Here is a 22092-nt window from a genome sequence, read left to right as displayed (position 1 = left end):
AAAAAGAAAAAAAGTATCTTTTTTTTTTTTTTAAGATTTTTATTTATTCATTCGACAGAGAGAGAGAGACAGCCAGCAAGAGAGGGAACACAAGCAGGGGGAGTGGGAGAGGAAGAAGCAGGCTCCTAGCGGAAGAGCCTGATGTGGGGCTCGATCCCACAACGTCGGGATCACGCCCTGAGCTGAAGGCAGACGCCCAACCGCTGTGCCACCCAGGCGCCCCCCCCCTTTTTTTTTTTTGAAGATTTTTATTTTCAAGTATCTTTCTTATACTAAACCAATACGTTAACCAATAGTTCCTTCCACTAGAGGGCACACCTAGGTGCCCTTTCAAGTGAAAATCATTCCAGGTCTGGCAAATAGTCAAAATGTCTCTTTAGAGACTTTCCTTTTCCTGGCCCAACATTACTAATTTCTTCATCTGCTCCTCACAAGGTTTCAAATCCACTCACCACCCTGGTTCCCTTCCAATGGACCCCACCCCCACCACCCAAGGACTGAATGTCCAATGTCGAGGACTGAGTATTTCTTATAAGCACCAGATCTATTAAGAGTAACATAACCAGAGTGCATTTTCAAGAGATTCCTCCAGCTGTGAAGAGAACAGACCAAGGCAAATTAAGTAATTCAAACTAAGATAGTAGCCTGAATACAGAGAACTGTGCTCTACTCAATAATCAGTAAATCCTGTTCCAAGTCCCTCTCCACCTACAGATATTTCTAAAAGCTAAAAACATACCTGGGTAATATCCCTCCCTAAAAACCCACCAGTGATCTTTAACCTCTCTTGAATCTGGCTCCACACAACCCTCTCTTCTAGAAATTTAATTCCCCCCTATTTGATTTCCCTTCAGTCTCTAAACATATCTAACAGTGATTTGTTTAAAACCCCTTTAATGTAGCATACCCCTAGCTATGCACCACTGCTCATCTTTCGAAACTCTTCATTTCAGAAACATCTCCACATCCATACTTTCGGTCACTTCAAAACCCAGCACAAAAAAGAAACAAAAAAACAACACTGGCATAATCTGGCTTCTCCCCTACAACTCCACTGCTCCAGTAAAGTTCATCAATAACCTCACACAGATCCAAGGGACAATTTCCTATCTTTGTCACCTTCTTACTGGTCATACTGAGATCTGTTTAACACAAGAGGCCCAGTTCTAATATGAGTAGTAACCGACAGGTAGCATTAGAGGACCTTCTAAAACCCCATGATACCCAAAAATCTACACTTATTATTGTCCCAAATCCAAACAACTTCAGCTTATGAAAGCAATGTGGAGTGTCAATGTAGATATCTGAAGGTGTAGGAGTCAAACATTTCTGGGTAAGCTCCTGATTCTCAACTCCAGCTCTGACCTCTTCCCTGAAGTTTAAGGCTTCCACATAAACTAACTTAGAGCCTCTCAGCTTTAGCTTTAACATGCACCAAATCCTACTCATCAGCTTATTCATCCCAACCCCCTTCATCACAAGACGGGTAAGGACACCACCACCTACTCAACCACTGGATTAAGAGTCTGGGAAATCATCCTTTACTCCTCACCTTCTACCATCTCCCATACCCAATTACCACATCCTACCAGTTTTAGATCCTAAATCTCTCGAGCCATCCCGTGGATCAACTAACCCATTATTGTCCACACTTTACTTTCTTACCTAGATTGCTACAACAGCATCCTAAATGATATAACTAGTCATTGTTCATCCTCCACACTACTACAAATATATTTCAAATGCAAACCTGAATAAATTTGTTCCCTGATTAGCAACTTTTCACTGGCACACAACGATCAAATAAAATCCAGAGCTTCTCAACATAGAAAGGCTGCCTCCAAGCTCATCTCTCCCATACTTCATGGTATAGTAAAGACAATGTCTCAGAATTCCTCACTTAAACTTGCTGTTTCCTACCCCCTTGTCTTTACACATGCCTTTTCTGCTACCAGGAAAACTTTACTTTTTCAAACCATTTTCATTTGTGGGGCAGGGAAGACTACCACGTCCTTCAACCTTGTTGTCTCGGCATTTAACACAAGACATGAACACAGGAGGCACGTGAGAAATGTAAACGAATCTTAATTTTCTCTTCTAAAATTCCTCCCAGGGCGCCTGGGAGGCTCAGTCCATTAAGTGTCTGCCTTCGGCTCAGGTCATGATCCCAGGGTCCTGGGATCAAGCCCCACATTAGGATCCCTGCAGCAGGGCAGTTTGCTTCTCCCTCTCCGTCTGCCCCTGCATGAGTTTTATCACTTTCTCTCAAATAAATAAAAATAAATTATTTTTAAAAAATAATAAAATACACCCCTGGATAATATCAAATTACTTATCCCTTCAGACTGCACAGATGTCTTTCAAGCTTTTTGAAAACTGGGACGATTAATGCATCCCATTCTCCAGAACTTCTCTCATTTTCTCTACAACCCCACAAAGATGATACCTAGTAACCCAGCAATGTCAGGTTTTCCTTCTTTGCCCTAATTTCCCCCCACCGCCATGAGACTTGATTGCCTTCATCCAACATTTACTAAGTGCCTATGTTCGGTACACTAGGGTAAACAATGGGCTTACCAAAATACAGTGTCTTTCTTATGTTCTTTTCTGAGTAAGGAAGGTAAACACAGAGACACAGCACAAAGATGTAACTACTTTAACACAGGTATAAACAAAGTGCTTTGGGGGAAACAAGTGCCTCACTTTCTTGCAAGGAAAGACCTGGGAAAACTTAACCTTAAGACCATGGAGATGAGAGAGAAGAAAACCTAAAGGAGATTCCTTGGCTCCTTCTCCATAAAGCCAGGTAACTATCTGCAATTATTCCCCCTATGATAAATTCCTTTATCATCTACATTTAGCTATTTACAATCCTCAAAGTTAAAAATAAATAATGACTTTTTTTTTAAAAACGTCTTTAAGTATACATACAAACATTTGCAGAAAAAAAAAAAAATAGGAGGATACAAACCAAAATGTTAGCAATGGTTCTTTGGATGGTAGGATTAAGGATAACTTAAGATATTTTCTTTTTCCTTTCGTACTACCATTTCCTCCAAGGTTTTCTGGAGTAAGCTTGAATTACTTTGTTACTGAAACAAACGAAAAATTCCAAAAAATCCAAAAAACCTAAATCTACCAGACTTAAAACAAAAAAAAATTTTTTTTTTCTTAAGGTAGTACTTAGTGTTTTTTTCAAGGGTGAAGTAAACAGGCAGGGGATGGTAATTAAATTCACACAACCCTTCTGGTGGTCAGTCTGTCCACACATCATCCAAAACCTTAAAACTGTAATTTTTGATTTAATAATTCCACTTCCAAGGAATTATTCCAAGGAATTATTCCAAAATAAATAATCACCAATACCAACAAAACTGTTCAAGGATGTATACACATATTTATAATAGCAAAACATTAAAATCAACTTTACTTTCCAACAACTGATTCACTCATTGAACAAATATTTATTGAGTACCTACTATAATGTAGGCACTGGAGATAACAGTAGTGAACAAACTGTACAAAAATTGAGACCAAAGTAACTGCCCTCAGTGGAGCTCACAGTCTAGTGGGAGCTGGAGGATAGGATATAAATGATAAAGAGAGTAAGTGAGTAAAATAGTTGCCATGTTCTATCTGGATACAGACCATTAAGAAAAAATTAAGCAGAGAAGGGACATAGGAAATAAGGGGAAAGTATTATATATAGATGGTCAGGAGAGGTCTAAGGTGGTAACATTTGAGTAAAGACTATTGTTTTATTCCTAGAACTATCTACTCCTCCATTAAATCTATCACACCTTTTTAAATTGTTTGGTGATTATATAATACATATCTTTAAATATAGAGATAAGCTAAGACCTAATGATTCCACAGACCTACCTTAAAAAGTCCATGTATATGGTCATTCATGGTCTGTCTCTATCACAATTTTCAACATTCTCCCATCTTCACTACTTTCCCAAGTACCAGTAAATCTGTTCATTTCACCCATCTCTTATTGAACATCTATGTTTTACATCATAATAAAAATAATGATCTTAGTAAACAGAATAAAGCATCACTAAATTAGTTTCTGCATGGTTCAGAGTTACACACTGATGGAATGCAATCACTCTAAATTTTGATTCTCAAGTATTCCAGACAGAGCTCCTTACACCTCAAGTTACACAATGAATGTAATGTTACATGCAGAGAAACACAGCAGCAGTTTCTATTCACATGCAGCTTCTAGCTCAGGGTTACCTGAGTTACTTAAGGGTCTCATATATTCCCTCTGCCAGAAAAAATTTTGATAGATGTTACCAAAAAGGCAGTGTGCCTACTTAGACCTCCACTCCTCAGTTTAAAAGTGTTAGGAGATGACTAAGGGAAGGATCCTAAGCTCTAATAATGCCTACAGGGTAACAATTATGTAAAGCTGTTTAAGCATGGGACTGGTAACTGTTCTCTACTAAAGTTACTTCAATTCAAATTTTGTATAAAACCTGGGCTGATCAAACAAAACTTCAAAGTACCAATGGAAAAATGTGTACAGTGCTAGTGATACACTGGGTCAGTGACACACTTAAGTGACTTTGGGAACCCATGGTTTAGGGCAGGGGCCAAAAAACTTTTCTCTGTAGAAGGCCAGAGAGTAAATATGTAAGCTTTTTGAGCCAGATGGCCTCTGCTGTAACTACTCAACCTTACCACTATAGTATAAAAGCAGCCAGATACTATGGAAACAAATGGGTGTGGCTATATTCCAATAAAATTTACTCATAAAAACTTTACAGTTCCATAGGCCATAGTTTGTCAATCCAAGGTATAGAGCATCAAGCTAAATGTGTACTGACTCTAGAACATCTCCAGCAGTTTTTTCTTTTGTTTAGGCTAAATTCCTAGTGTTGTCTCTTTTTCTAAAAAAGGCTGGGAGACAACTTCCTTAAGTAAGCTGACAAGTTTAATCATGTTTTTACAAAGAAAGAAAGTGTGTAAATACAAAAGAGAAGCAGTTAAAAATTCTAGATAAAGGCACAAAATGGTTTACAAAGTGAGCTATATGGATTTAAACCCACCTGATAAAGAAAGTCAATAAAATGTGAATAAAGATTTAGCTACAAGAATGTTCATCAAAAATATTTTTATAATAATGAAAAACTGAAAACAGCCTATATATGCTACATCTAGAAGACTACTTAAATAAATGATGGTACATCATACAATGCAACCATTTAAGATAACAGAAAACATTTATTGATTTAAAAAAAAGATACTTTTGATGTGGTTTTTTTTTTAAAGCAGGTTACAAAGCTGAATGTACAGTATGATCCCGTTTTTGTGAAAGTAAATGTACACATACACAAATAAGCATACATAAAACCACCTGAAGAGATAAACTAACCTATTTACAGTGGTTATATCATGGATGGTAAAATTATAGTGATTATATCTTCCTCTGGCTTACTTGTAATCTCTAATTTCTTTAGAAACATATATTGATATGGTAATAAAATTATTTCTAAAATACAAACTAAGAACTAAAACAGGTACAGCATTACTTAGGTCAACATTTCCAAAATAAATTCTCAAAGTAGAGAAGCTGCATCAGTTCTTAGAACTTCAAGTAGTGATTTCTCCTCAGTCTCCAAATGCTAGCTACAAGGGCCAAGAAAAGTTAGGAATTACATATAAAAAGAAATGCATAAAATAAGTTAATAAGTGTCTTCAAACAGAGTGTTACTACAGAAGTCTGCATCATTTTTCACCTAAACAATCAAGAATGTTTAAGACACCATTCCCATTTATCTACTTTATATACTGGCTCTGGCTCAAGATTTGAACAGAAAAAGCAACTATTCATGCCACTGATGAGAGGATCTTCAATCACCAACATTGGGGGAAAAGGAAGAAGAGGGGGGAAAAGTCACACTACAATGTGATGGATCTCAAAATTCCATGAGAATTCCATATTCAGGGTCCAAACACATCTGTAAGAGACTCAAAGGTCAATTAATTGTTATTATGGCAAATGCTATCCCAATCTTAGATGAGCTGCAGCTAATAGCCAGTGTAATTCTGGACCACCTGCCTAGCCCATCAATAAAATAAAATTCAAATAATAATTCAATAAAAACTATGTTTTCAAATAAGTCTATGAATAGCGCACTCACAAAACAGCATTGTAGAGCAGAAAACATATACAGATAAAAACGTTACAATTATATGTAAAATTTTATATGCACCTATACAAGGGCTCGAAAGAAAAAACAAATAATCTGCTAGGGTGGTGGGACTGCAGAGAGTCCATTATCATTACATAACCGTTATCAGGGCAAAACCAGGCCAAGAAAATCCCATTATCATTACAAAGCCAACCAAGAAAGTTTTTTTAAATATAGAATGCAGTCATTAACCAAACATAATTTATTCCAACAAGCTACACTGTTTTCAACTAGGCACAAAAATCAAAGTCTCAAAAACATGTACCTTTATAAACCACCCAGCATCTGTACAAATACCTTACTACTATACTAGTAGTACATTCAGTATCAAACAGGATGAGATTTTGAACTCACCATTCAGGCCCAAAGTTCAGTGTCTGCGTTTCTGCTGCCATTATTTTCCGTATTTTTACAATAGATTTTTATATGTGGAGAAACCTGTTAATGAGAAAAATGTCTTCATACAGTTAATAAAGAGTAAATGCAGAATTCCAGCCCAGAAAGTCTATCTAGAGTGTTTTACTTATTCCCTGGCTCCATTTAACCAGAGCCACCAGAATGAGATTTTTTAATTCCTATTTATAACAGTATAGCAGGCAAAGTGAAATTCATAAACACCTTACATTTCAATTCACCATCTTCTTATATTTATCTGGGGAAAGGAGGCATGGTATAAGATGAAGCCACTGAGATAGGTGGGAGCAGACCATGCAGGGCACCAGGGACCAAATTAAGGACCTTCTTCATTAGCCATTGAGCAGTTGGGAGTGAATGGAGGACAACAGGTTTACATTTTAATACATATTACTCCCTTGCAATGGCTCTCCCATCACCATGAGGTGTATTAAAGATTCTTAAAATAAGCATCTCCCCTTTCTATCTCACAGCTTCCGCTATAACTCTCCCCACTTTCTGCTTAGCTTTTTATACACCAGTGATTCTTGAAAAAAAAAAATTATCTTGAACCATGAAGTTAAAATAATTCGCTAATACATTTCATAAGTGACCTTTCGAAGGCCATTTTAAAATATCAGTGAAGTCAGTCACACAGGCAAAGACAAATACTGTAGGATATTACTTATATTTAGAATCTAAAAAAAAAAAAACCAAACTCAGAGAAACACAGAGTAGAGTGGTAGTCCCCAGGGGTTAGGAGGTGGGGAAAATAGGGAGATATGTGGTCAAAGGGTACAAAGTTCCACTTCTGGGGATCTAATGCACAGCAAGATGATTACAGCTAATAATACCGTATTATATACTTGAAAGCTGCTAAGAGATTAGATCGTAAATATTCTCACCACAAAAAAGAAATAGTAAGCATGTGATGGAATGAGATGTTAGCTTTATGCTATGGTGGTAAACATTTTGCAATATATAAATGTATTAAATCAATAAAATTCATGCTTTAAACTTTTGTACAATGCTATATGTCCACTACATCTCAATAAAGGTGGGGGGAAAAGGATATATCACATGAAAAATACTGTAAATATTATAAATATACTGTAAATATCTCCAAGATAAATTCACATCACCCTTTTATTTCTGTTTAGAGGACCTAAAAATAATTAACTAGAAAAAATGCCTCAGGGCATCTGGCTGGCTCAGTCAGTAAAGCATTCAACTCTTGATCTCAGGGTTGTGGGTTCAAGCCCCACGGTGGGAGTAGAGATTGCTTAAAAATATTAACCAGGAGGTGCCTGGGTGGCTCAGCTGTTAAAGCGTCTGCCTTCAGCTCAGGGTGTGTGATCCCAGCGTTCTGGGATCAAGCCCCACATCAGGCTTCTCCGCTGGGAGCCTGCTTCTTCCTTTCCCACTCCCCCTGCTTGTGTTCCCTCTCTCGCTGGCTGTCTCTCTGTCAAATAAATAAAATCTTATTAAAAAAAAAAACACCCTTAATTCCAAAAAAAAAAAAAAAAAAAACCAGAAATTGGTCCAAAATGCAGAAAAGGCAAAGTAAAAGTATGTTAACATCCATAATCAGCTATTAATTTATCTGCCCACTGGAAAAAAAAGAAAAGAAAAAGGGGGAAAAGCTCAGTGGGTGGGGAAAAATATAAAAGTAAATAAAAAATAATTTATCTGCCCTCGTCCTGGAAGGCAGGCATAATTATTTCTAGCCCTAGTTCAACCATGAGGGCTCCAGGGAGATGTCCATATTCTAACTTAACTCAGATTCCCTGCTACCTGGCCCCACAAGCTTGCACACCAGACTCAAGCTGATATCAACTTAGTGCCACCTCTTAAGCAACTGATGATTCAAAAAAAAAAAAAAAAAAACCAACAACAACACATAAGACACATGGTTTTCCACATTTTAAGCTCTATGAAATTGTAATACATCTTAAATAATGTCCTGTTACCATAGCTCTCGGCCCAAAGGAAGTTGTGCCACCGTTGTCACTGCCCATGGTAAACTTGGTCATAGCTGCTCATACTATCATCCTTTCAACTGTATTGTTGCTACTACCCGATTTTAAACTGCTGCTTAAAATGTCTTCAAAAACGGGGATGTACTGTATGGTGACTAACATAATATAATAAAAAATCATTATAAAAAAAAATGTCTTCAAAAAGATTATAAAATGATTCTAAATTGAAACGAAATGTCGTATATAATAGAAAAGAAAGCAAATACAGCAATGGGATATCAGTGAAGTAAATTTTCGTCATCAGAGAAATGATTACAAGTGCTTTATGGAACCTGAGGAAAAGAACCAAAAAACCCACGTGCAGATGAAGCTTGTTATGGTTTGCTACTAAGACTGGACAATGCACAACCCACATGTGGCCACATGTACCAGCCCCAAAGTATTTAAAGGGGGAAAATTAAACAACTTAGACTGCTTTTAAGAACCTCAGAAGCACCAAATCACTGAATTTTAAATTGATGAGAAAACGATGGAGCCGTCCCCTAAAAAACATTTCATTATTAATACCCTTAATAACATGACACTACATTGGTGGGGAGAGAGGAGGAAGGAAGGTTCCATAATCCTAAATTTTTCATTATTTAGAAGTGTCAGACATAATATGTAGAAATTTGAGGAATACCTTAACCAATTTATTTCACTTCTATTTTCTCTTTAACATATACACAAAACATACCATATAATAAAAATTTATTAGACTTATTTGCTAAAAAAGTTTAAAAGAACTTTTTTAAAAATGTAAAATAATGGGCACCTGGTTGGCTCAGAGAGCACACAACTCTTGGAGCACCTGGGTGGCTCACTCCCTGAAGCATCTGACTTCAGCTCAGGTCATGATCTCAGGGTCATGGGATCAGCCCAGAGTAGGGCTCCATGCTCAGTGGGAAGTCGGCTTCTCCCTCTCCCTCTGCTCCCCCAGCTTGTGCTTGCTCACTCATGCTTGCCCGCATGCATGCGTGTGTACGCACACGCGCTCTCTCTCAGCTCTCTCTCTCTCTAGTTCTCATAAATAAAATCATTTAAAAAAAAAGAGCATGCAACTCTTGATCTTGATCATGAGTTCAAGCCTGTTGGGTGTAGAGATTACTTAAAAAAATAATTAAACAATGTTTTTTGAATCTAAAAATGTAAAATAAGGGACCCATTTTAGACAACTGATGGGAAGAAAATGTAAAATAAAAATTTTAAATACTTGAAAAGCTCTGTGGCAGAGCTTACTTACTTCACAGTATGATTTCTTCTTTAGTAATATAAAATAAAGACTCTCACAACTGATTCATGTTAGATTCAATTAAACTATGGTACATTCCAAATGAAATGACTTGCCAAGGTAGTGATATTCAGACCCCAAGTAAGGTGCCCACTGTAAATCCTTACAGGTATTCTGCTTACAAATCAGCCCTGTGACCGTATTTGGCATAAATCAATTCAGTGTGCTTTTAAAAAGTGTATAACAAAGACCTGCAGAGATTACATCAACTACAAGACTTTATTGTAATACAAAACAGCTTGAAGGAGTGTTTTTACTACCATTTTAAACCCTACCCAGCCAAATGTTTTATACTCAAACCCCTGTGGGACTTCAACCATTGGAAAACAGCTTTGAATTTATAAAGCAAGTCAAGATTTGAGCCATACTGAATTTATAAGGCAAATGACTCTTCATTAAAAACTGAATTATTTGGGGGCACCTGGTTAAGCCACTGCCTTCGGCTCAGGTCATGATTTCAGGATCCTGCGACTGAGCCCCGCATCAGGCTCGCTGTTGAGCGGGGAGCCTGCTTCTCCCTCTCCCTCTGAAGCTTCCCCTCCCTCTCTCACACTGGTGCTCACTCTCTCACAAATTCTAATAAATAAAATCTTTAAAAAAATTTTTTTAAAAACTGAATTATTTGATAGCTGTGAAAATATTAAAATCACTTAAGAGATTTAAAAAATTTTCCCCCTTTTGGGGTGCCTGGGTGGCTCAGTCGTTAAGCGTCTGCCTTCGGCTCAGGGCGTGATCCCAGCGTTCTGGGATACAGCCCCGCATTGGGCTCCTCAGCTGGGAGCCTGCTTCTTCCTCTCCCACTCCCCCTGCTTGTGTTCCCTCTCTCGCTGGCTGTCTCTCTCTCTCTGTCAAATAAATAAATAAAATCTTAAAAATAATAAAATTAAATAAAAAATTTTCCCCCTTTAAATTATTACCTTAAGGCCACACAGGTCATGGAAGCACAAAACTCCATGGGCACTATACCACAAAGGATGCAAATGGAGTCCCTAGAGCTGTGTAATGCCTAACCTTCCCAACTGCAGGGAGCAGTCTTGAATTAACAGGAGAAGCCTTAGACTTAGGCAGCATCTAAGGAACAAGCAAAAAAATCCCATTCCGGTCCTGTTTACCATTCTACCTACAAACCTTTCAGGTAGTGCCAAACTACCTACCATACTACACAAACATTAAAAGCTATTTTTTTAATGCCCGGAGCTGGAACTTAACTACCATTTATAACATGGTTTCCGTAAGAAGATTACTTTCTAATGTAAAAATTTCTGAAGAACTCTTAAGAACCTAAGAATAATAATCTAAGTGATTTAATTATCCACTAAAGAGATCTATATTACTCAGAATGGTGTTCTACTTGTTCTTTTATGAATTAAATAAAACAGGAAATGTAAGAGTCATGACTGTTGAAGAAATCTCATATAAAGGCGTACAGTCCCGTAATCTATAATTCTGAATTCCCCACCTCAGACTGCTCCTTCCACATCCACATCCATTCAAATGACCCCAGTTCTAATGTGTTTATATATGTACTAGAGAGATTGTCTTACCCAATGCCTCCAAATTATAAATTAGTCAGAATGGAAACTGGGCCTATTTCTCAATTGCCCTTTCTAAGGATGCAAGGAGGTTCTGAAATGCACAGGTTGCCCCTTGAGCTAAATGTGGTCAACTCAAAGCCCCAGGAGACTTGTAATCATTAGAAAACAGCCCTGAATTTTTACAGCAAGTCAGGATTTGAACCAGACTCTGGATGCTGTGCTCTTCTGCCTTTTCTAGATTGCTCCTTGTCTTGAAACTCTCCTTTTCCCTCCATGACCAACACTGTACTGGTATTGTTTTCCTATCTTCATTTCCTTCCTATTTAGTTGCCATTCCCCAAAAGTTTTCTTTTCTGACTTCCCTCAGCATACCCATGGTTTATTTAACTATAAACTCTGTTTAGATATTGTCTTGAACCTTTTTTTAATCTACGATGGTATTCTCTATCAGTACTTAGGGTAGAACTCTGCCTACTAAATCACAGGGTAGGCCCGTGCCTCATCTTTATGGCAGCCCCAACGGCCCTCTGGGGCCCGGAGCGGGATGAACTCCGGCATGGGTGGCGGCAATAGTGGGGGCAGTGCTGGGGCAGCAGAGCGGTCCCAAAGGGGCAGTTCCAGAGAGGATGGCTTCGCCCCGTCAGCGCTGGGGACCCGAGAGCATTGGGATGCTGTCTATGAGAGAGAGCCGCAAACTTTTCAAGAATATGGAGATACAGGAGAAATCTGGTTTGGAGAAGCGAGTATGAATTGGCTAATAAGGCGGATGCAAAAACACAAGATTCCACTGGTTGCTTCAGTACTTGACAATGGAACTAGAAATGGTGTTTTCTTGGTTGAACTTGTTGGTACTTTTAGTATTCACGTGTTAAAGCCAAATTTTGAAATGAAATTTTTAAAAAATCTTGGAAATGAGGATACTAACCATGTTAATCTAAAGCAGAAGAGCAAAAAAACCCAAAAACCAAAAAACAACAACATAGTAGAGCAACTGCACCACTTACTTTCAGAAGTCACACAGCACAAAACGGAGGCTGCACGGATTGTGAGAAAGCATTAAATGAGAAGCCAGGGGATCTGAGTCTTAGTCTTGGCCCTTCTGGCCTTAGCCTTGACCTTGAGCAAGCCACTCAATTTCTCTGGGTACAATGTAGGTTCTTTCCTAAAGCTTTTGACAAGGTGATCTTAATTGGTTTCTTTAGCTCAAAACTCTGGAAACGTGTGTGTATAAAAGAAAGATGACTTTTACACTTCTGGTAGGACATAAGTACCTTATCTTAGGTGAGCATATAGTTTGAAGAAAGTATTTTGTCTATGGAACTGAGTTTTGGCACAGGTTCTATTAACTAAACCATCACTGTTGTGTACCTGTTGTGTGCTCATTGCCGTGGCTTGTACTATGGGGAAAATTATAACACTTAGGCTTCCTCCTAGATGGCTTTACTGTCTTAATTTATAAGGATATATATGTAATGGTGAAATTTATCAAGTGGCTTCCACATACCAAGCCTAGTGCTAGGCACTGGCAACCTGAAAATGTAGACCCTGTGCTTGAATTGTTCTAATATAATAGAGGATGGACAGACATATAAACAATACTCTAAGTTGATATGTGCGATAACAGATCACAGAGTATAGAAAAGTGAGCAGTTAACTTTGGGGAACAGAAATAGGAAGGGTCTTGGGGCGCCTGGGTGGCGCAGTCGTTAAGCGTCTGCCTTCGGCTCAGGACGTGATCCCAGCGTTCTGGGATCGAGCCCCACATCAGGCTCCTCCGCTAGGAGCCTGCTTCTTCCTCTCCCACTCCCCCTGCTTGTGTTCCCTCTCTCGCTGGCTGTCTCTGTCAAATAAATAAATAAAATCTTTAAAAAAAAAAAAAAAAGAAAGAAAGAAAGAAAGAAAGAAAGGAAGGAAGGAAGGAAGGAAGGAAGGAAGGAAGGAAGGAAGGAAGAAAGAAAGAAAGAAAGAAAGAAAGAAAGAAAGAAAGAAAGAAAGAAAGAAAGAAAGAAAGAAAGAAAGAAAGAAAGAAATAGGAAGGGTCTTGGAGGAACTAATATCCAAGTCGGGTGGAAATCGCAGGGGCAGGATGTGGTGAGTGTGGGTGAGGTATAAAGAGGGAGAGAATTTCAAGCAGTGGAAACACTATTCAAAGGTTTGGGGGGTGCCTGGCTGGCTTAGTTGGTGGAGTGCGAGACTCTTGATCTCGGAGTGGTGAGTTCAAGTCCTACGTGGGGTGTCGAGATTGCTAAAAAACAGTAAAATATAAAAAATCTTTAAAAAAAAAAAAAAGACATGAAGGTTTGAAGCAGCACAGTACACACTGGGCCTGTAAATAATCTGGTAAAGTGGAATATAAAGTGTATACGAGGCGCCTGGCTGGCTCAGTCAGTTAAGCGTCTGCCTTCGGCTCAGGTCATGATCCCGGAGTCCCGGGATTAAGTCCTGCGTCTGGCTACCTGCTCGGTGGAGAGCCTGCTTCTCCCTCTGCCCCTTACCCCGCTCGTTGGTTACTCTCTGTCTTAAATAAATAAATAAGAATATAAAGTGTATATGTGGGATGGACAGAGGTAAGGATTAAGTTAAAAGGTAGGAGCCATATCATATGCCATGCCTAACAGGTTAGATTTTACTTTTAGGCTATGGGTAGCCATTAAAATGTTTTAAGCAGTAGAGTAGGATTAGAAAAAATTATAAATGTTTTTGAAACTTAAGGTATAACATATATATGCTAAAGTGCACAAATCAAAAGCATGTGGCTCAGTGAATTTTCACAAAGTGAACACACCTGTGGGTCACCTATAACTATCACCCTGATCAAGAGGTAAAAAATATTACAGACTCTAGAAACTCTCCTGAACTCCCTTCCAGTCCTTTCTAAATTACTCCCTCCTTCCTCTCTAAAGGTACCCACTAATGACAGAGTTTTAACATCAGAGACTAATTTGCCTGTTTCTGAATGTATAAACGGAGGACTCCAATATGTATTCTTTCCAGTGTATTCTCCACTTTCTGTGAGATTCACTCAAGTAGTTGTGTGTAGTAACACATTCATTTTCATTGCTGTGTAAGATTTAATTATACTCAGCTTTATTCATTCTCTAGTTTACCTGTAGATTCTTTTGGAATTTAGTAGTTTATTTGTAGAGGCTAATGATTTATTCCTTGAGACTAATAGTTTAACTAGATTCTTTCAGATTTTTTACATATACACCTGACTCTTGAACAACATGGGTTTGAACTATGCAGGCCCACTTATTTGTGGAATTTTTTTCAACAAATACATGTATAGTACTGTAAAAAAATTAAAAAAGAAAAAGAAATCACAGGTAACAAGGAACACACGGGGATTGGGGGTGTCATTATAACAAGAGCAATGAAAAATTCTCCTACAAATTTCCAAACATCTCCCTGGAAAGCCCCGCTCCCCCACCCCGGGCCCTGCTGTGAATTACAGATTTGATTTTTTTCTCCCATGACCCAGATGGCATTTCCAGCTGCCTGCTCCTCCTAGATATCTACCTCAACAACTGATCAAGGTACCACTGTTCTCACAGTTCAGTAGTCAGCCAGACTCAAAAGCACAGAATCATCTGCAACTCCTTCCTCCCTGCTTCCCTATAGCCTGTCATTTTGTCTCAAATTTGGTCAGTTCCTCCTATAAGACTCCTCTTGCACTCTCCTTTCATTATAGTTAAGCTCTGGTAACTCATGTTTGGATTAATATAATAAAATTTCTAATTTGATTCCCTGAATCACCCTCTAACTACTCACAACCAACAAGATCAATCCTCCTAAAGCACCACTCTGGTCATGCCTACCTGTCTATGAAATGGTCAATTAAACCTACCCCGTATAGCAAAACTCCTGGTATTTCAGGTCCCCACCAATCTAACCCCTACCTCCTCGATTCAATCTCCTACTGCTCATCACCTCCAAACTCAAGGCCAAATGAGAACTTTCTGCTTTCCACTGCATTCTCCTTCTGTGCTTCTGTTCATGCCATTCCTTTGCCCTGGAAAGATGCCTTGCCCTCCCTCCTTACAAAGGCATGCATAAAACCAAAGATCCATTCAAGTATCTACTCAATTTCCTCAACAGAAGCAGCACTGGTCCCTAGGGAAAGGAAAATCTAAACAGAGGATGCTAAATGGAATGGAACCTACAGGATTCAGCACTGAGGTGGAGTACTTTTTCAATCTGTATATAAAGCTTGAAAGTAGGGGCGCCTGGGTGGCACAGCAGTTAAGCGTCTGCCTCCGGGTCAGGGCGTGATCCCGGCATTACGGGATCGAGCTCCACGTCAGGCTCCTCTGCTATGAGCCTGCTTCTTCCTCTCCCACTCCCCCTGCTTGTGTTCCCTCTCTCGCTGGCTGTCTCTATCTCTGTCAAATGAATAAATAAAATCTTTAAAAAAAAAAAAAAAAAAGCTTGAAAGTAAAAAGAAAATAGAAAAATAAAATTTGGGAGGAAAGGCACTCATGGTTTTGGTCAAAATGAATGCACCTAAGGAAACACCCCAAAAAACCATTAATACAGACCTTGAACTCCACTACAGAATCAGGATGGGAATGAGAAAACAGATTTGGAAGTAAATCTACATAACTACAACCAAAAATTGAATGAAACTACCCCAAAGCAGAAGTCAAGCAGGGACAAGCTCAAGGGACAAGAGCGAAGCCCAGCAATCACAATGCAGGAGGATACTGGCAAGAAGAGAAAGACCACACAATTAGAGATCTCTAGCACTACCTTTCACCGTATCATGGACTCTCCATTTCACTGAATCTGTAACAAATAGAAGAGCGAGCCAGGATCTTTGGGGAGATTATTCATTTGTTCAATAAAGCTAAAAACTAAAGTGAAGATTGGTAAATTAGCGGCCATATCATAGAAGACTTTGTACTTTATATCCCAAGGGCAATGAAAGGCTATAAAAAGATTAGGGCAAGAAAATGTATAGGATGAAACTGGCACTTCAGGAAGATCATTCAAGATGCCAGGAGGAGAATGAATTAGCAAGAGCTAAAAGGAGAGGTGTTAGAAATTCAGCAGATATTGTGGAAGCAGACCTACATACCTATAGAGAGAAAGGTAATAATAACAAATAATAACTACATTCACTGACATAAAAAGATGTCAACAACATATTAAGTGTTCAAGGCAGGTTATAGAGTACAAAGAATATGGTAACATTCAACACATTCTAAAATATATTCTTAGTGGGTATATATATATAAGTATGCCCCAAGAATGTTAGTATTTACTTCTGAATGGTAGAATTACAGATAATCCTCTTCCTAGTAAGCTTTAATTTGTGTATACAACAAAGATAATACTGGCACAATTTTTTTTCTATGGAAGAGTTTAAAAGTTTCAAACACAAATCAAAAAAAGACAAAGGCTGAAAAGTCTTCATTGGCTTCCACAATGAAGTCATTGGTGACTTGAAGAATAGTTACAGAAATGTGGTAAGGGGAGGCGCCTAGCTGGCTCAGACAGTTGAGCGTGGGACTCTTGATGTCAGGGTTGTGAGTTCAAGCCCCACATTAGGAGTACAGTTCATGTACATACACACAAGAAAATGTGTGTGCAAGCAGGGTACTAATAATTACATAGAGACAATAGGAGTAAACCAGGCTGAATGGTCACCCTAGCAAAGGAATAGAATAGGCCATGAATGGAAGAGAATAAAGTTCCTGATTCTGCCTACCGACATGGCTACCACCATGCAGGGAAATGTACTGGTAACCTCAGAGGGCTAAAGAAAAGACAAAATTATGAAGGCAGGATGAGCTTCAGTTACCTTAACAATGCTGAAAAACATCCTATGAACAGTTTAACATTTGAAAAGGTTTAACGCACAAAAATGGCACTTCAGAAACCTCAATAAAAGTTCTTTGAAAGGAATGAAACCATGAGACTGGGTCAACGGGAGAAAAAAAACTCAGTGGTTATGGAGATGAGACAACAAAAAGGATGAATAACCAGATGGACTTTCATTTATCTTATGACCAGTGATGACAGTAACACATGACACAGTGGAGTTAGCAGGCCTCAAGAATTCTGAGAACCAGTCCTGGTCCTAGTATCTCTGAAATACAGAAGCACCCAAACCTTTGAGGAGGAGTCAGAACAGGACATAAAGTGGATATAATGGTATAAAGTGCCTGATAGAATGCGTGCAAAATATTCTGTTAGTTCAGAGACCACCCTATTAGCATATCTCTCTCATGCCAAAAGCAACTATGACAGAACAGAAGGTAAGGCTCTCACCTCCCTCCTCTGACCTTTTCTCTCCTTTGGCTACTCCAATTCTGGGATAAGGACCTCAGACATAGGTCTACCCTCAAATATTTGAGAGTTGACTTAAAAATAGCTGACAAAGGGGCGCCTGGGTGGCACAGCGGTTAAGAGTCTGCCTTCGGCTCAGGGCGTGATCCCGGCGTTATGGGACTGAGCTCCACATCAGGCTCCTTCGCTAGGAGCCTGCTTCTTCCTCTCCCACTCCCCCTGCTTGTGTTCCCTCTCTCGCTGGCTGTCTCTATCTCTGTCAAATAAATAAAATCTTTAAAGAAAAAATAGCTGACAAAATATTCCTACATTACCACTCTTTCAGGCCTCGTCCATTACTCAAAATTCTTTGTAAGTGAATTCAATATATTCCCTCTGTGATTAAAACCAGGAAATTGGTCTTCTTTGATAAATTGCATCCTGTACTTGACAATGAATGTGATATAACCTGACCTACTTGTCAACATCTTAACAGCTCTGTGTTAAATTACCCCCCACTAGCAATTATTTTATCTCTGATTACTAGTATAATTATTTTCCTTTTTCTCTATGTATTTTTCTAGTTTTCCTGGGTTCCTCAGCTCCTCTTTGGGACCTCATCTATCACTGTGTGCATGTGTGTGCATGTTTAAGAGAGGAGAGAGAAGAAATCCACCCAGCTCTTTATTGCTGGGGGTTTGTAACAAAAAAAGGGAGACCTTGGCCTCTCAAGCTCTTAAGTCTACATTTTCTCACAACCTGGCACAGTGTCAAGAAGCCAGACAACTTCTGGGCACACACAATCACTACTAACATGAAGGAGCTGCAGATCTATGTAGTTTAAGTCCTAACTGGAGAAACACAGCAAGGAGAAGCCAAAGCAGAATCAGAATCCGGCATAACAGCTGACAGTTGAACTCTGAAAGTATTCCCTGATACTGCTTCTAGGAGTATGACAACCTGACTACTAACATTTCAAAACATATACTCCTTTAAAACCTCCTGATTTTTCTTATAAAAATTGTCCACTGCTGCAAATCTCTATCTCCTGGATATGCAAAATTTAGCCCCCAAAAAACTATGGCAAATCTGGGATGAAGTCCAGGCAGTACCATATATAGTCCGATAAAGACTACCAGAATGAACACCTAGGAACCTGAATCTGCCCCCACACTTCCTTACCTCCATTTTCCAAGGGCAGAAAAAAAGAGCTACCCTTCTAGCATCCTCACACACACAGTCCCAAATAAATGAATAGTTCTGTCCCCACTGCAGCAGCAAGCTATTTTTACCTTAGCCAGATCTGGATTAAGATAACACAAGATCAATAACTCCATTAGTGCAAATTAGTTCAACCACTTCAGAAAACAGTTTGGCAATATCTATCAAATGTAAATACATGCCTACCCCATGATCCCATAATGCACTGCTGCATATTTTTCAAGGGAAATTTTAACCAAAAGACAAAGATAAGATATTCATAGTAGCTTTATTCAAAATTACCAAAAACTGAGATTTGGCTACTATGTTCATCACCACAAATGATCATCAACATATGAATGAATAAACAAATTGTAGGGGAGCTTCAAGGAGAGGATGGTATGCCAGAGAGAGCACGGATGCTTTGCACCCATTCCCACATACCTTGCCCTATGCGTCTCTTCCATCTGGCTGTTACTAAGTTAGGTAATATCATGAAAACTGAGACAAATGGACACCATGTGCCTCCTGATGTGATGCACTGAGAAGAATACGGCAGTATTTGTTAACATTCCTGACAATAATGCATAAACTGAAGCTCATCCTGAAAAAAACATCGGATAAACCCGAACTGATAGACACAAAATCAATCAACTATACTCTCCAAAATATCAGTGTCATAAGAGTCAAAAAAAAAAAAAAAAAAACCTGAAGAAATCCTCCCAGATTAAGGGAGACATAGAGATACAAAGACCAGGTGCCTATATGATTCTTAATTTCATCTTGAACCAACAAAAATTATGCTCTAAGAAACATTAAAGAAACAACTGTCAGGGCGCCTGGGTGGCTCAGTCGTTAAGCCTCTGACTCTTGATTTCAGCTCAGGTCATGATCTCAGGGTCGTGGGATCAAGTACCCATCAGGCTCCCTCTCTCTCCCCCTCTCTGACCCTTCCCCCCTCTAAAAAAACAAAAACAAACAACAAAAAAAACCCACTGAAATGTTTAAGGGAAAAGAAGCATGAGGTTTATATCATACTCTCAAATGAAACAAAAACTTATGTAAAATGTTATATATTATAAATTATGTTAAGAATTACATACATACATACATGCAAAGAAAGGAATGAATGATAAAGTACATACAGAAAATGTTAAAAACCAGTGACTGAACTACAAGAGCACACAAAAAATCTTAATAATTTTTGGCAGCTTTTCTGTAAATTTGAAGTTATTTCAAAATAAAAAGTTAAACTGTTCATAAAACGAAAACACTCAGCAATTAAAAAAAAAAACAACCAACTACTGATACAACAATATCGCATGAATCTCCGCAGACATCATGTCAGCAAAAGAAGCCAGCCACCAAGAACATACACTGTGTGATTTCTTTGATACAATGTTAATAGATAAAGTAATCAAAAGGTGACACATGTCAGAAATACGCTCATCAGGGAAACAGAACTAGTGACGAAGAAGGAACCTTCTGGGGTGCTGGAAATGTTCACTATCTTGATCTAACTGGTGATTACAGAAATATATACATATATAAAACTTTTCCAGGTACATACTTCAGATTTGTGCACCTATTTACTATATCTTATACCTCAATTTGAAAAAGGTTAAAATAGGGGGCACCTAGCTGGCTCACTCGGTAGGGCATGCAACTCTGTTTTTTTTCTTTTAAAGCCCCAACACGGGGCTTGAACTCACGACCCTGAGATTAAATCCAAGACAAAATCAAGAGTCGTCTGCACAACCAACTGATCCACCCAGGCGCCCCTATTTTTCTTTTTTTTTAAAGTAGGCTCCATGCCCAGCACAGAGCCCAACAAAGGGCCCAAATTCACAGCCTTGCAATCAAGATCTGAGCCAATATCAAGAGTCAGATGCTTAACTGACTCAGCCACCCAGGTGCCTGGAGCATGCAACTGTTGATGTCGGGGTCATAAGTTCGAGTCCCATAATGGGGTAGAGTTTACTTTAAAAAATTAATAAATTACATTAAATTAAATGAAGCAAGATTCGGTCACTAGGCTAAAATACGTTGGTCTAGAATGCATTTTTTTTCAAACTTCAGAAAAAAGCTAAGTAAAACAATGAAAAGGAACCATGAAGGGAGAATCACAAACACCACATCACTTGTCTTTATAAAGACAGGAAACAATCTTATAAAAGCAGTACATTCACTCAACAGAATACAGGTACAATGAGGTTTGCACACAAGAGTATAATTACTCATATGTCATTAAAACACAAAGAGAAGATAGAAATGAAGAAATATTAGTGAGGTGAGATTAATGATTTTATCCCTACTTTCATAATTTGCAACATTCTTCAATTACTTTTATGACAAAGTGGATCTTAATTCTCAAAAAATTCTCAAAAATGTTTGCCTGGTTTGTATGAAATACTTTTACAATCCCAACATAAATGTCATAGGAAGTTAATAATGGGGCACCTGGATGGCTCAGTTGGTTAAGCGTCTGCCTTCGGCTCGGGTCAATCATGATCCCAGGGTACTGGGATGGAGCCCTCCCCTCTCCCTCTCCTTCTGTGTCCTCCCCCCGTCCATGCACGTTCTCGCTCTCTCAAATAAAATTTTTTTAAAAAAGTTAATATTTTAAAGACTTTATTTATTTGAGAGAAAGAGGCAGAGGGAGAGGGAGAAGCAGGCTCCCCACTGAGCAGAAAGCCCGACATGGGGCTCGACCCCAGGACCTTGGGATCGTGACCCGAGATGAAAGCAGATGCTTAACTGACTGAGCCACCCAGGCGCCCCAAAAGTTAGTATTTCTTTGAACATTAACTCAGTCTAAAAAGCAATTTTAAGGGGGCGCCTGACTGGCTCAGTCAGTGAAGTATGCAACTCTTGATCTCAGGGTTGTAAATTCAAGTCTCACGTTGGGTGTAGCAGTTACTAAAAAAAAGATTTTATCTATTTGAGAGAAAGAGAGCACAAGCAGGGGGAGAGGAAGAGGGACAAGCAAACTCCCCACTGAGCAAAGAGCCCAACACCCTGCCTGATTCCAGGCCCCCAAGATCATGACCTGAGCCAAAGTCAAATGCTTAACTAACTGAGGCACCCAGGTGCGCCAACTTGCAAACATTTTTTTTTTTTTAAGATTTTTTATTTATTTATGTGACAGAGAGACAGCCAGCGAGAGAGGGAACACAAGC

At 38.8% G+C, this 22092-nt stretch overlaps 1 protein-coding gene across 6 annotated transcripts in view; it reads right to left on the bottom strand.

The window, feature by feature from the left end:
- The window catches only part of GIGYF2 (GRB10 interacting GYF protein 2), a 145914-nt gene that overhangs the window by 110095 nt on the left and 13727 nt on the right, over positions 1 to 22092 (bottom strand). For 5 of the 6 annotated variants that reach the window (XM_045794109.2, XM_045794111.2, XM_045794112.2 and 2 more), the window contains one exon: positions 6561 to 6644. The exons of the other annotated variant lie outside the window; for it this stretch is intronic. In XM_045794109.2, coding sequence (XP_045650065.1) covers positions 6561 to 6601 — 41 coding nt within the window. In that variant the 5' untranslated portion in view covers positions 6602 to 6644. The remainder of the gene's footprint in view (positions 1 to 6560; positions 6645 to 22092) is intronic. 6 annotated transcript variants of the gene reach the window in all.

The sequence above is a fragment of the Ursus americanus genome, chromosome 1 (genome assembly GCF_024610735.1).
Source record: "Ursus americanus isolate L20-20 chromosome 1, mUrsAme1.1.p, whole genome shotgun sequence".
Taxonomy (NCBI): Eukaryota; Metazoa; Chordata; class Mammalia; order Carnivora; family Ursidae; genus Ursus; species Ursus americanus.
Note: the sequence above shows the minus strand (reverse complement) of the source record. Positions and strands in the feature narration are given on the sequence as shown.